This window comes from Rhea americana, unplaced genomic scaffold (assembly GCF_003343005.1).
Source record: "Rhea americana isolate MKP2758 unplaced genomic scaffold, rheAme1 scaffold_44, whole genome shotgun sequence".
Taxonomy (NCBI): domain Eukaryota; kingdom Metazoa; phylum Chordata; class Aves; order Rheiformes; family Rheidae; genus Rhea; species Rhea americana.
Window position 1 is genome coordinate 3,346,162 of NW_028186579.1, and position 13,466 is coordinate 3,359,627.

Below are 13,466 nucleotides of genomic sequence, written 5' to 3' on the forward strand. Positions count from 1 at the left end.
GAAATGGCGGCGCGCGGGGCCGTGGCGGTGAGCGAGGCCGTGGCGGCGGCGCGGGGGGCTCGGGGCAGGGGTGGGTTGACTACCACCTTAGAATCAAAAAAAAAAAAAAAAAAAAGAAACCACCCCAAAAGACCCTCCCAAGCAAAACGGAGGAAGAGGCGCCCGCGCGGATGACGGTGCGCGCGAGGCCTCCGCAGGCAGCCGTTAGCAAAGCCCCTTCCCCGCCCGCACGACGGTGAGGTCGCCGCTTCGGGTCACTGTGGCGCTGTACTGGAACGAAATGTGATTTAACTCCCATTTAAATCAAAAAATCAATTGAAAAAACACAGCAGAGCGCGCCCGGCCTTGTCCCATGCCTCCAGAGCAAAGCACGTTTCACACTGCTTAAGAAATAGCACGTTTCTACTCTTCACAGTTCTGCAGTACAGCAACTTAGATCCACAGTGCTGTTTTACTTTATTAAATGTGTTTCCCTTTCTGTTTCTCTTTCTTTAAACTTAAATTCTTACAGCAACTTAGTTACTGTAATTAACCCAATAATCATTTTTCCAGACAAAGGTCCAAGACAGCATTTTTTGCTCCGAGGAAGATAACAGTCTGTATTTCACATACAGCGGAAAATCAAATGTCCTTGAGGTCAGAGAACTCAACTACCAGGTAAAAGTTCTACTTTATTTACTTCCCTTTAACGTGTGATTTCCTGCTCTGTTTGTAAACCACTTTAAAAGCAGCCTAAAGCTGAAGTTCACAACATTAGGTTTGCACAACTGTTGCACGGTCAAATACGCAGAAGTTTTGTTTGTGAAAAGAGAGCGTACTCAGGCTTTTGGCTGCAGTTACTGACTGCAGGCTAGATATACCTGGTAAAGCTGGGGGTAAGGCAGGAAAAGAGGTCTGTTCCTAGGCTTTGTTTCTCTCAATATTGAGCTAAATTATGCCCATGGGAGAGCTGGGGCAGAGGGTCTTTCCTGCCACCTAGGGACAGCAGGTGCCCTTGGCAGCAAGACGAGCCTGCGGGAAGAGACTGAGGCAGGGTGGCAAACAAGGAGGAATCTCAGGGAGCCGGTGACTTTTTCCTTCTCTTTTGGGCCACCACAGCTTCTGAAGTAGATTTCACAAATGCTGCCTATTGCTTTACCAACAAAAAATACAATCGGGAAAGATAGGAAACTTTGCACACATTTGGGCTAATGAAGCAGGTAGTATTTCCTTTGAGAGAAAAAAATAAATGTGTTTCAGTTTTCAGTTGCAAGTGATTTCAACAACACCCGGATCAACAGCATACAATAGTAGTAAGTTACCTAAGTAATGTAGAGGATAGCAATAGTTTCAGTGATTAACAGGAATTAAGACACAAGGCATGAAACCCATATGTGGCTGTAAAAAAACCCTTCTTCTATGTATTTCTGAAAATTTACAGTACTATTTCCATGTATTCTCTTCTTTGTAACATCTTAACTTCTAAACTGTTTATTGTTAAATAGTTCATTGTCCTAACTGAAGGAGCTTCTTTCTCTCTTTCTTTCTAATATTAGGTTAATGTGGCAACTCAGATTCCCTGGTATGAGAACCTAGCACAGATGAAAATGCCATGGACCTGGAACTCAGCTCCAGATTCTCATGTGTCAGTAATCCAGAATCTGAATTTAAAAGTTCAAAGTGGACAGATGCTAGCTATTATAGGAAGCATGGGTAAGAACCATCAGTTTTCTTGATCTGACCAAGTCTCAGATAAAACATGTACAGCTGAGAAACAGCTGCTGGAAATGCACCACTTATGTTCTTTAAAATGTAAAGTGTGAGGATATAAGGAATCATAATGTAATGAAATCTGATTTTCCTTAGGAAAACAATTTTTGTTATGACTTGTAGATTTGCTAGCTCTCTGTATCTTGAGGTGTGTTTGGGTGGTATTAAAGTCATGGCCTGCAGTCCTGGCTTGGGTGGACCTGAAGCAATTCTTGGCTCGGCTTCAGAACAGGCTAACTGCAGACCTAACCCCATTACCAGACCCTGGCCAGACCCTGTAAGAAAGATTAGTGGCAACTTGCATACCCACAAGCAGAGGTATTTCCTTCAGATGCAAATATATCTAAAAGGATAAAATACCACATTCAAATTAACTTATCAGAAACATAAAGAAGAAGGAAAAAAAGATGATTCCTCTTTTGTTTTGCTTGCAGAGACTTTAAGGAGGCCTCTGCTTTCCTGCCATCTTTTTTTTCCTTCATTTTCTGATGGAACTGGCTTAATCTTCTCCAGACTGAGGTTGACTAATGGAGTGATAGGCTTTACCCTATGTAGTTAGTTGAGAATAAGCTCATCCAGGCGGATAACAAGTAGGCATGTGTACTAATTAAACTGAACTGAAAAGCATCCAGGGTAAAACCATCCCATGCTTTGCCCCCCTACAGCTACGTCAGATTAGCTGTAATCTAGTGAAGGTATTCTCACGCAGAGAAAGATGATACATAATCATGTAGAAGTGTTAACTCATTTCTACGAAAAAGAAGTCCCATTAGCGTGGAGAATTTTTCTTACAACATGTCCTCAATGAAATTGAAATTGTACTTCAGAGATTCCCACAAGTAACAGGAAAAGCTTGTGATGGAATAACATATTGAGCTGTAGACACAGTACTTTTGTAAGGTAATGTACACTGAGCACAAACCCCTTTCAGCAAACTAGTCAAACTATTTTTAAAAGCTATTTATCATCTATTTCATCAAATACCTTAGTAAAATGGATTAAACTGCTGATGAGTTTCACATTGTCAATGGCAATCAATATGTCATTCTTAAACACAGCAATACATGGTTTACAGATGGATGGGTTTCTTTCTTTTAAATGTATATATTAAGAAACAAGTGTGGAGTTAATCTTTCAACAGGCAGACTAGAAATAAATGACATCTAATCATAATAAGAGAACTCTGTGTGTTTACATACAGTATCACAGAGCATAAGGGAAAAAGTCAATTTCTATTTAATTCCAAATCAGGCTTTGTTTTCATTGTTTTACTTCATTCCATGAAGTATGAGCCAGCTTTTCTTAATTATTTAAATGACTTTTTGTCTTATTTAAGTCATAATGGTTTTTATGTGAATCATGATTATTAAGAGTCTTATCTTTTGTATAATCGTAGCTCTTCAGCACCCTAGACATTCAAGTGTTCTAGATGCTGTTTCTGAATTCACAGTTCCCTCCACAAAGCAAGCTCACATCAAGCCTTCAGCCCTGCAGTCAGCGTTGCTAGTACAGGATACCACCTTTTACCTATGTTTCAAAAGTGAGAGAAGAAAGGTAACTAGAAGAGATCACTTTTTCAGATCATGTAGCTACATCAAAGGTAAACTACCAATTCTCCTGAGAAATGAAAAAAGTTAAAGCCATGTACTCCATTCTGGAAGAGAGATTTCCTGAACATGAGCGTGTGGTTGAGTGTCAGCATTTTCCCTTAGAAGCCCCTCTGGGGCTTCAGAATAGCTTCAGAAAGGGTTGGGAAATGGACATTAAAGGATCAAAACTTCTATTATCTATTTCTGTGACTGAATCACTTCTTAAATTAGTCCCCTAGAAACTAATTTATTTTTCAATGTTGATTTTTCCAGCTGGTGGAAAGACATCATTGCTTGATGTGATAACCTGTCGAGATCACGGAGGCAAAATCAGATCGGGTCAAATCCTGATCAATGACAAAACCAGCACTCCCCAGCTTGTTAAGAAATGCATCGCATATGTGCGGCAGGATGACCGACTGCTCCCCCACCTGACTGTCAAAGAAACGCTATTGTTTGTTGCCAAACTGCGCCTTCCAAAGTTTTTTTCAGATACACAGAGGGAAAAGCGGGTAATTAAGCTGTTGGAAAAAATAAAGTTGTCAAAAATGTGTCTGACAGGAATTATCCAAAACATCCTATGTGTTCGGAGTCAGAAGAGCTAATCTGGCATTTTTTTATGTAGATTATGAATTATAAGCCTTTTTCTTCTTTTAGGATAGAAACCAGCAATTGTTCCAAAGCTCATAAAAAATCCCGACAATCTAGAGAAAGCATTAGAGAGGCTGAAAGAAGAACTAAATTGCTGATTGCTGGAGGTTTTCAAAATTATCTCTAAAATCAAGATCTGCTTTCAAGAGGCTCTTGATCAGATAGCGCTGAAATATCTAGCTGAGTTTTAACAGTATTTACCATATTTTCAGCTTTATCAATGCACAAGTATCCAAACAGCAAACTCCTGCTTTATCACTCTTACTGTTTGATTCTTCCAGGTAGAAGACGTTATAGCCGAACTTCGGCTGCGTCAGTGTGCAAACACGCGGGTCGGAAACGAGTACCTCCGTGGCGTTTCAGGAGGCGAGAGGCGGCGAGTGAGCATTGGCGTGCAGCTGCTCTGGAACCCGGGTAAGCACCTTCCTTGCACCCTGCAGCCTCCTCCGTGGCTGCAGGCGTCAGAGGCATGGGTCTGTGAGAGGACAAAGAGGCACAGTGACAGGGTGCTGGTCCATTAGTTTAAAATGGAATTGGTGCTGATGACAGGTAATGCTGCAACCGTGACAGCAGTAATACTGTGAAACTAGCAGTTCAGAAGCCAGCGTAGTACACTTGACTTTGCTGTGGGAGCTGCAGCATCTGAGCTTGGCAGGCCACCTCCAGAAGATACCCCCTACCCCCACCCGAAACAGCTGCCACACAAATCACTGAAATGTGTCTAGAGTCCCTCTCACAGAGAGACCATTGTGCATTTCAGTATGAGGTTTGGTTTTTTACTTGACCGTATGCCACAATTTACTCTGTAAGGTTTTTGGCTTAGTAAGACCTCTGGATTGTTTTCCTTTCTCTCCCATACATCTATTTACACGTGAGATGTTAACAGCAAAGGTCATTGTCTTGGCTACATGGTCATTCATTGCTGTCTTACATAAATCACTGACGTGACCAGCTCACATCATGAGTATGCTGAAAATTTCCATCATCTTCAGTAGAAGCAAAATGCAAGGCTAAACTTAGCAGTTACTTTTGCAGAACTGAGTGCCCTGTTTGCTCTTACATACATCAGCAGCTCTAATAATCTCCGCTGAGCCACTTGTTGAGGGAGATTTCCAGCTGTTCTCCCGCCACTGGGAGAAGCATCTAAGTCTTTGCTTATACAAAGTTGTATTTTTTTTAATACGGGCAAGCAGAATCTTTTTTTTGTAATAAGTGATACTCAGGGGTAGATATGCTGCTACTGAAGTCAAAAAATCATTAGTTCTAGGAAAAATAAGTAGAGCTTTCTTTGCATTTCAAATGTTGTATATCTCAGCATAGAAACTGTCTGTTTACACAAGTTGCAAGTTATTAAATCACAAGTTTTTAAACATCAAATGCAAGACAAAAAAATCCAAATACATATGCATATCTTTTCATATACATATGTGAAAAGGTAAATTAATGCCATATGAATATTTATACAAGTAATGCAAGAGGTCTAAATTTAGAGTATATAGTTTAAAATATCTCAGTAGGCAGTGTACTAAACTAATACTACTGTATGTTAACGTACCAGGTATTTGTACAGGCAAAGTGCGAAATCACAGAATCACAGAATGGTTGAGGTTGGAAGGGACCCTTACATCATCTAGCTCAACCCTCCTGCTCAAGCAAGGCCATCCAAAGCAGGTTGCCCAGGATGGTGTCCAGACAGCTTTTAAATATCTCCAAGGACGGAGACTCCACAGCCTCTCTAGGCAACCTGTCCCAGTGCTCAGTTATGCTTATAGGAAAAACACAGAGAAGGACACAAACTTAATAAGGAACCTGAATCTACTTCCCAATGAAAATCAGAAACAGTATTTTGTTTCCAGTGGGAGCGAGACAAGGTTTAAAATAATTATTCTCTGTCATTATCAATAAGATAAGAAAGACATGTGGTGATTGTTAAATATTATCTGATGCTGGTATGATGTATGGTTTTGACGTTTTTTTATTTTAATGACTATATGAGGGAGATTTCATGCACCAGCACCATTTCACTTGGAACATATTTTCCAGATCGAACATACACAGTTTTCAGTTAAACTTACTGTCTTTGGCAGGAATACTGATGCTTGATGAACCTACATCTGGACTGGACAGTTTTACTGCGCATAACCTTGTGATAACATTATCCAGGCTGGCCAGAGGAAACAGATTAGTTCTTCTTTCAGTTCATCAGCCCCGGTCAGATATCTTTCAGCTTTTTGATTTAGTTCTTCTGCTGACTTCTGGAGTCACTGTCTATTCTGGAACAGCTAGAGACATGGTCCAGTATTTCACAGAACTAGGCTATCCCTGCCCAAAGTACAGCAATCCTGCAGATTTCTATGGTTAGTATCAAATTGCCATTAAAAAAAGTTACTGGAAATCATTTGCTTTCACAAGTGTATCAACTAATATATTCGTGTTTTATTGACCTATCTTAAAATGCCTTGCAGCTTGAATGACTTGAATCAATACTATTGCAAATTCACTTTTTAAAAAGACTTTTGCTTATGTGTCAGTACAGGAAATATAATAAAACCAAGAAATATGGACAAAATAAATAAATTTGTAGTAATTCTCCTTCCATTCCTACCAGGTGTAACAATTCTCCCACATGCTTAGTACTCCTTAATGCCATGTTTTAGCTGATTAGAGTTTTTACTCTCACTGAAAAAGGAACGAATAAGCCGATGATTTACTTTCTGAGAATAGGCGTTCTCTGACTTCTTATTCAAGAAGTGTGGGAAACTAGCATCCCAAGGTGAGGAGTAACACATACCTGGGAAACAAAAATGCTGCCACCCAAGCATATTGGAAAGGAGAAAAAATAAACCCAGAACCGTCATTATTTTATTCCTCTTCTCAAAGAAACTTAATTATGGTTCCAAATCCATTCCTTCTCTAACTGCTTTTTGCAACATCTGAAGGGAATCTGTCCCTCTGATTCTGATGACAGCAGCCTCTTACCACCAAGGTTGGTTCAGGTCCAACCCACGGGTCTTTGCACTTGAGTTGGCTTGAAATCTTGTACAGACACTTGAGTGCAGTGCTCTGGAGTAACCTTTTGGGCTGTGCTTATATGGCAGCCAGGGGCAGCTCTTATCAGTTGTACCGAGATAAACTGAAATAAACCTAGATGTCAACCCCTGCAAGGACACGTTTGTCACCACTCAGCCAAGTGCAGCTGTGATGTGGGCTTGCAGCACCCCCATACAGGGATGGAGTTCTGGGGTATTTACCTCCCTTCTGATTTTTCCCCCCCTCTACTGCGGAGGGGAGGTTTTGGTGGGAGACACACAGAGCCCCACCATATGAGAAAACGTGGGCAGCAGGAAAGGAAATGGGGGCCCTAGTATGGGATTAAGTTAAAAAATAATTAATCTTACTAATTAAAAAAGCTCACAATGCTAAGTAAACTATTGCTGCTGCTACTATGTTGTCCTTGGATAGTATTTCTCTTAGGCTTTCTCAATTTCAGGTAAAGTTTATGGTACATCTGCATGATACAAAAGGAGATGACGACTGCCTTTTTACAGATAGAGGAAAAACATACCATTTAAGCCAAATTCACATAACAAATTGTAAATGCCTATAGTACCAGGAAGTGAATTTGAATTGTTCATTCCCAGAATCTTTCAAGCCACTATTAAAATTAGATAAAAATCTGAAATAGTATTTTTTTAAATCTTATAATGAGCAGCTATGAAATCTGTCAGTACGTCAAATAACTAAGTAACACTTATTTACACACGTTTCCCAATAAAAATAATGCACGTTAACAAGTTGTTCTTCTCTAATTACCTAAAGTAACTGGTAAAGTTTTAAGAATAACTGTTGTAGCTTAATGCATACATACAGGTTGTACTGTCTGTTTATGATACAGTCTATGCTTCTAGACACAACGTGATTAAGTTATCACACCTGTAGCACGCACTCATACCAAATAATGTCTTGCAGTTGATTTGACCAGTATTGATAAACAGAACACAGAAAAGGAGATGGAAAGTCGAAGAAGAGCAAGTGCTCTTGCAAACTTGTTCCTAGAGAAAGTCAAAGACTTTGAGGATTTCTTATGGAAAGTAAATGAAGGAAACAATGGTGTAACCACATCCAGCCAACAAAGGTAAAGAAAATAAAGTATGTCTGTATCTGTCATATGACAGATGTTGAATAACTGCCACAGCTTGAGCTCATTTCAGTTTTTCTTTTCTTTTGGGCAGTTCCCATGTAAATTCAGAAGAATCTCTTAACATGCCTACCCATTCAAGTGATCAGTTACCAGGAGCCTTAAAGCAGTTCACAGTATTATTAAGGTAACTGTATCTCCAGCATAAACAATTATACATCATGTTCATTTATTTTAAAGTATTAAGGAAGAAGCCCAAAGTGTGAGTTGAGCATGCGCTGGAAGTTTGGAGAGGGAGCAATAGGATAGAGTGAGCCAAGGAAGGGAGGAGTTGCTGTGCCAGGTCTTCCCAGCCACCCGAGCAACCCCCCCGCCAAACATAGGGTCTCATTTCTGCCCCAGCCCTGGCCTCCTCCTGCTCACATTGCTGAAAGCCCATGTGGTTGAACTGTGGGAGGAGGTCAGGAATATTTATCCTGGTTTTGGGTGCTGCCATCCTGATCTCTGTGAAGGAAGGCGACCTGGCCCTCAGCAAAGCCTGGGAGCCAAGTGGGAGGCTCAGGCCCTGTCACTCTCAACCTGGGTCTACGGTTTTAAGCCAGGAGGCTTTGCTGATTAGAGCCAGCATGGAAGTTGTGTTTAATGCACATATTCTCAAAAACATATATATATACACACACATATATATATAAAAAACCAACCAGCTCAATACATGTAGAATATCACTGTCAGTATTAGATAGTATTAGCATATGCTATAGGCCCTTAACAGAGAGACTTCTGTAAGATAAGCGATCAGTTCTGCACCTCTGAGATAGAAAACAGACTTCCTGCCTCACTACCTTCTACCAAGCTTTCAGCATTTCATCTCTAAAATACTAGGTGGCTACAGATGCTCAGTAGCTTTGATTAGGTAAAAATGTTTATGGGACCCAACATTCAAATTCCTGTTCTCCTCAAAGAAAGCAAGTTTCACAAATGAAGGTTAGCAGAGAGTTTGAGGCAATATATCTAAATATATCTGGCATTAGTAAGTACTATACCTTATGGTAAATGTTGCTGTTTTCCTAGTCGCCAAGTCTCCAATGACTTCAGAGATCTTTCAACGTTATTAATCCATGGATTTGAGGCGCTTGTCATGTCATTATTAATTGGATTTTTGTACTATGGCCATGAAAAAAGCAGACTCTCTATTCGTGACACAACAGCACTGTTGTACATGATAGGTGCACTAACCCCATTCACAGTGATTTTGGATGTTATTGCCAAATGTAAGTGTCAGTTTTATTGTAAATGTTATAAGCTATCAAAACTAGAATGAAATTTTTAAATCGATGAAAAAATTATACATATTGAAGGCAACTCTGGGATGAAATCAACCTGTTTGTGCTGCAGGTCATTCGGAAAGAGCGATGCTTTATCATGACTTAGAGGATGGAATGTATTCTGTGAGTCCATACTTCTTTGCTAAGGTAATTTGTTTTGTTGTCAGGAAATATGCGTAGTTGGCTTTAACATGGAAAAAACCAAAGTTTTGTTATATCAACAATCACAGTCATGTCACACTTTGTTCTTTTGTGTCCGCCAGAGAAGGCGATCATTCTCGCTTCCCTGGCATTATCTCATTAAACCTCAAACTACTCCAGACCTGTTGCCATAAATCACAGCTCAGATCGTAGACCAGAAAAGCTATAGAAGAATCTTTCACTGTGTCATTTGGCCAAAATTTGGAGATTCTGCAGGACAAATTTGTGGCTTTAGACAGTTTTACATACTTGCATATTTCATTAGGTGAAATAGCTTTGAAAGTTTGATAATGTGACTTAATCCATAACACAGAAAATTCAAATTAAATGCTACAGCAATTGTAAAACAGAAATAGCAGTATGCTAACTGTGACATTTCCAACAGTTATTTGAATCTGCACTGGTCAGAAAAATGATTGTATTAAATGTGTAAAGTGCTAGAATTTATAGAAATAAATTACAGATGATTTTTTTTAATTATCTTCTCCTTCTTATAAGTGTTTAGAATAATACTTTCTTTGTGATTTTGCCACTGTGAGATGAGTTCTGCTTGCCATGGCATCTGTAATTTATGTTTCCATTTCTGCAGAAGATTTTAAATGCTTATTAGTGGTTGCCAGAGAAAAAATATTCTTTGCATTCTGTCACAAAGATTGCATGTTATTCATAGAAAAATCGATGTAATTTGTTACAACCTTTCTACTATCCTCTAATACTAAGTCTTTCAGGAAAAAAATCATAATACTATATATATACCTTTAAATATTTGAGAATATCCTAAGCGTATTTTTGTTTTACAGTGAATTAAGCAGTTGACTAACTGGGCTGCCCTTGGGACAAAGTGAGGAATTGACCAACCATAATCATAGTTTATCTCAAACCTAAATTCATACTAGATTCAAATAAAATTTGGACAAAACATACAGTTGCAATGAGTCAGTAACAGTATTACTTCTATCAAGCCTACGAATTTTTAGGAAAAAAGTCTTAAATTCTTAGAAACTGACAAAACTGTAAGAAATATCTATTCCTTAACAGCAAGCTTCTCAGCTTAACAATTAGCTGTAGGAACTGTCACACTAGAGAATAAATTAGTGAAGATTTTCATTTCTGTTGGGAATTTTTTTTTGCATGTCACTGATAACACTTAAAAAGGAGATGATTGCATTTTGAAGGAGTACTTCCTGCAGACTTTTTTAACAGTCCAGAAGTACAAGAAGATGCATCTCAGAAGGTTTGTGATTGCCATTCAACTTATTTCTCCTCTCTTTCTCTCTCTCTCTCTCTCTCTCTCTCTCTCTCTCTCTCTCTCTTTTTTTTTTTTCCCCCTTCTCCCTCCTGAACAGACTTTGGGGGAGCTGCCAGAGCACTGCGCTTTTGTTATCATTTATGGGATTCCCATCTATTGGCTGGCAAATCTCACCCCTGAACCAGAACATTTCCTTTTGAACTTCATCTCCGTGTGGCTGGCTGTTTACTGTGCCCGCACCATGGCACTTTGGGTGGCAGCGCTGCTGCCCACCTTGCAGCTGTCAGCCTTCTTCAGCAACGTCCTTTTCACTTCCTTCTACCTGAGTGGCGGTTTTGTGATAAGCTTAGAAAACCTCTGGACAGGTAAGATGGCCTCAGAACTGAAACACTGGTAATTTCCATCAGCAGTCGGTAATTTGGAGGCTGAGCAAGTGCCGTGCAGGAAAACTGCTTTGTTCCCACCACTACAGTTATCCTCTTGCATGGTGATAAGGGAGTCGCATCATTCCTTTGGCATTAGTTTCTCCATCTGAAAATGAGGTAACAATGGTGAGTTTGGTTAAAAAAAAGCATGAATAAAAGGCTGGATTTGTCCCTACATTTCTGCAGTAAAAAGAATTATATAAATGAATCTGAAACTCTGATGAGGCTTATTTGGCAGTAGGAGATTGATAGATGTTAACCTCCTCTAATTTTCCATTGCCACGTAATTATATATCTGTCCTTTTGTTCAATAATAAATTATTTGTCTACAAGCCTCTGGATATCAAGAAATTAGACAAACCTACTGTATTTGGCAGCAACATTTTTCAGGTGCCAAGTAACTTCTGTGCATTTTACCAATTTCTTTCTTTCTACCATTATTTTTACAGTTCCATTCTGGATTTCTAAAATATCTTTTCTTAGATGGAGTTTTCAAGGCCTGATGCAAGTTCAGTTTAATGATCTCATGTATGAAATGACTATTGGAAACATTACCCTTCAAATACCAGGGAAACTAGTAAGTTGCTATCCAATAAAAATTGTTATAGTTGATAGTTAATTGGAATGCTATTTACATGCCTCTCATATTTATGTTGATGCTATAGGCCACAAATTTGCCAGCCCCAATCAATAAGCAAAGTCACATTACATTTGGCATATTTTAAATTGGCTTTTTCCTGCCTGGAGCTGGGTGGCTATTTGACTTTTGACAGTTGCCTTTGCTGATCCCTCAGCCCTAGTATGACAGAGCTTTGTCAGAGGTTATGGGAGCAGCCTCCCTCTCCTAGCCCATATTTGATCCTGAATAAGCAGAGGGAATCAAAAAGATCAAACTGTGATGAAGCTCTGTGAAGTTATTCCTAAACCAGCATTTGCAGAGGAGGGAAAGAGACCAGGAAGTGCCTCCCTGGCTCCTGCAGCCTTCCAGGTACAGCTGTGCAGGGACAGAGACATGCTCAGCCCTTGCTTGAAGCCGGCTGGGTGTGAGCACACTGCCCACAGAAACCTCTTTACTGCATTTTTGTGGCCTTCAGCTGCTGCCTGCAAGTCCCATCGCAAAGGGCAGTGTTAGGTCACTTTGTGCAGCCTCCTGAATTGTGGTGGATGATTGCAGGGAGCACGTTCGTGGGCAGCTGCCCCCTTGCCCGTACTTGCTGCCCCAGAGTTGCCTTGCAAAGCTGTTGGAAAAGACTTGGAGGCTTGAACTCCACCAGTACAAAGATTTCAAGATTTGCTGATATAGCAGCTGAATCTCCTGACGTTTTACACTTGGAGGGTTGCAGCTATAGCTGCCAACAAAACTTGCTTCAAGCAGAGTTGTGTTCAGATGTCCCTACAGCAGTTAGTCCTTTTATGCCATTCTCTTTGATGAACTGGGGGAAAAAAAAGTGTTTTAAAAGAGCAACTATTTCCCGTCTAAATCCCAGCTTTATGCTTGCTGCAGTTGTTTGGAAACTGAGCTGCATACCTCTGAAATTCCACGGTCACTAGCAGCAGCATAGCTGAAATTGACTGCCAGACCACAGTGACCTCTTAGGTAATGGTTACGTCCAGCTGGAAAAGAAGGCAGGATCTAAGAAGCACACACACATAGAGGTATTGTTTCACAGATCCAGCATGAAAATTTTGCCAGTTCCTAATTTTGTATTGTCTATGGTTGCAGGTAACACAGTCTCTGGACCTGGATTCGCAACCTCTCTATGCAAGCTATCTCATCCTTGCTGGTATTATTATTAGTTTCCTGATTTTATACTACTTATCTCTGAGGTTCATCAAGCAGAAATCACATCAAAACTGGTAACAACAAAACATGCAGACAAGGTAGCAGGTTACAGTGTCCCTTGCACAAAAATGCTCACATCTTTGCTCAGCATGGAAAGCATCAAGCTTATTTTTTGCAATCTTTGTACATGTCATTAATTCTTCACAGCAAGAACAAGTATCTGCACAGTGTGGCGTAATGAACTGAGTCCCGTGAACCACAGGATGGCAGCAGAATACCAACAGTGGGAAGCCAGGTTGTGCTCCTGGATTCAGACCAATCTGTCATGGATAAAGGAAACTAAATTGAGACTTCCAC

At 40.0% G+C, this 13,466-nt stretch overlaps 1 protein-coding gene across 1 annotated transcript; it reads left to right on the forward strand.

The window, feature by feature from the left end:
• Positions 1 to 3: 3 nt before the first annotated feature.
• ABCG8 (ATP binding cassette subfamily G member 8) lies at positions 4 to 13,187 on the forward strand. Its single transcript, XM_085315781.1, has 13 exons — positions 4 to 27; positions 553 to 657; positions 1,536 to 1,692; positions 3,612 to 3,850; positions 4,271 to 4,403; positions 6,077 to 6,346; positions 7,959 to 8,124; positions 8,222 to 8,314; positions 9,198 to 9,397; positions 9,522 to 9,598; positions 10,999 to 11,266; positions 11,776 to 11,903; positions 13,050 to 13,187. Exons 1-13 carry the CDS (start codon positions 4 to 6, stop codon positions 13,185 to 13,187), a joined length of 1,998 nt encoding a protein of 665 aa, XP_085171907.1.
• The last annotated feature ends 279 nt before the right edge of the window (positions 13,188 to 13,466 follow it).

What these genes read in the sequence shown, in the direction of transcription:
- ABCG8 (XM_085315781.1), top strand. Translation starts at nt 4, where the DNA reads ATGGCGGCGCGCGGGGCCGTGGCG. An exon ending in CGGCGCGCGGGGCCGTGGCG is followed by an intron (nt 28 to 552) that starts GTGAGCGAGGCC and finishes TCATTTTTCCAG; the next exon opens with ACAAAGGTCCAAGACAGCAT. An exon ending in GCAGCTGCTCTGGAACCCGG is followed by an intron (nt 4,404 to 6,076) that starts GTAAGCACCTTC and finishes TGTCTTTGGCAG; the next exon opens with GAATACTGATGCTTGATGAA.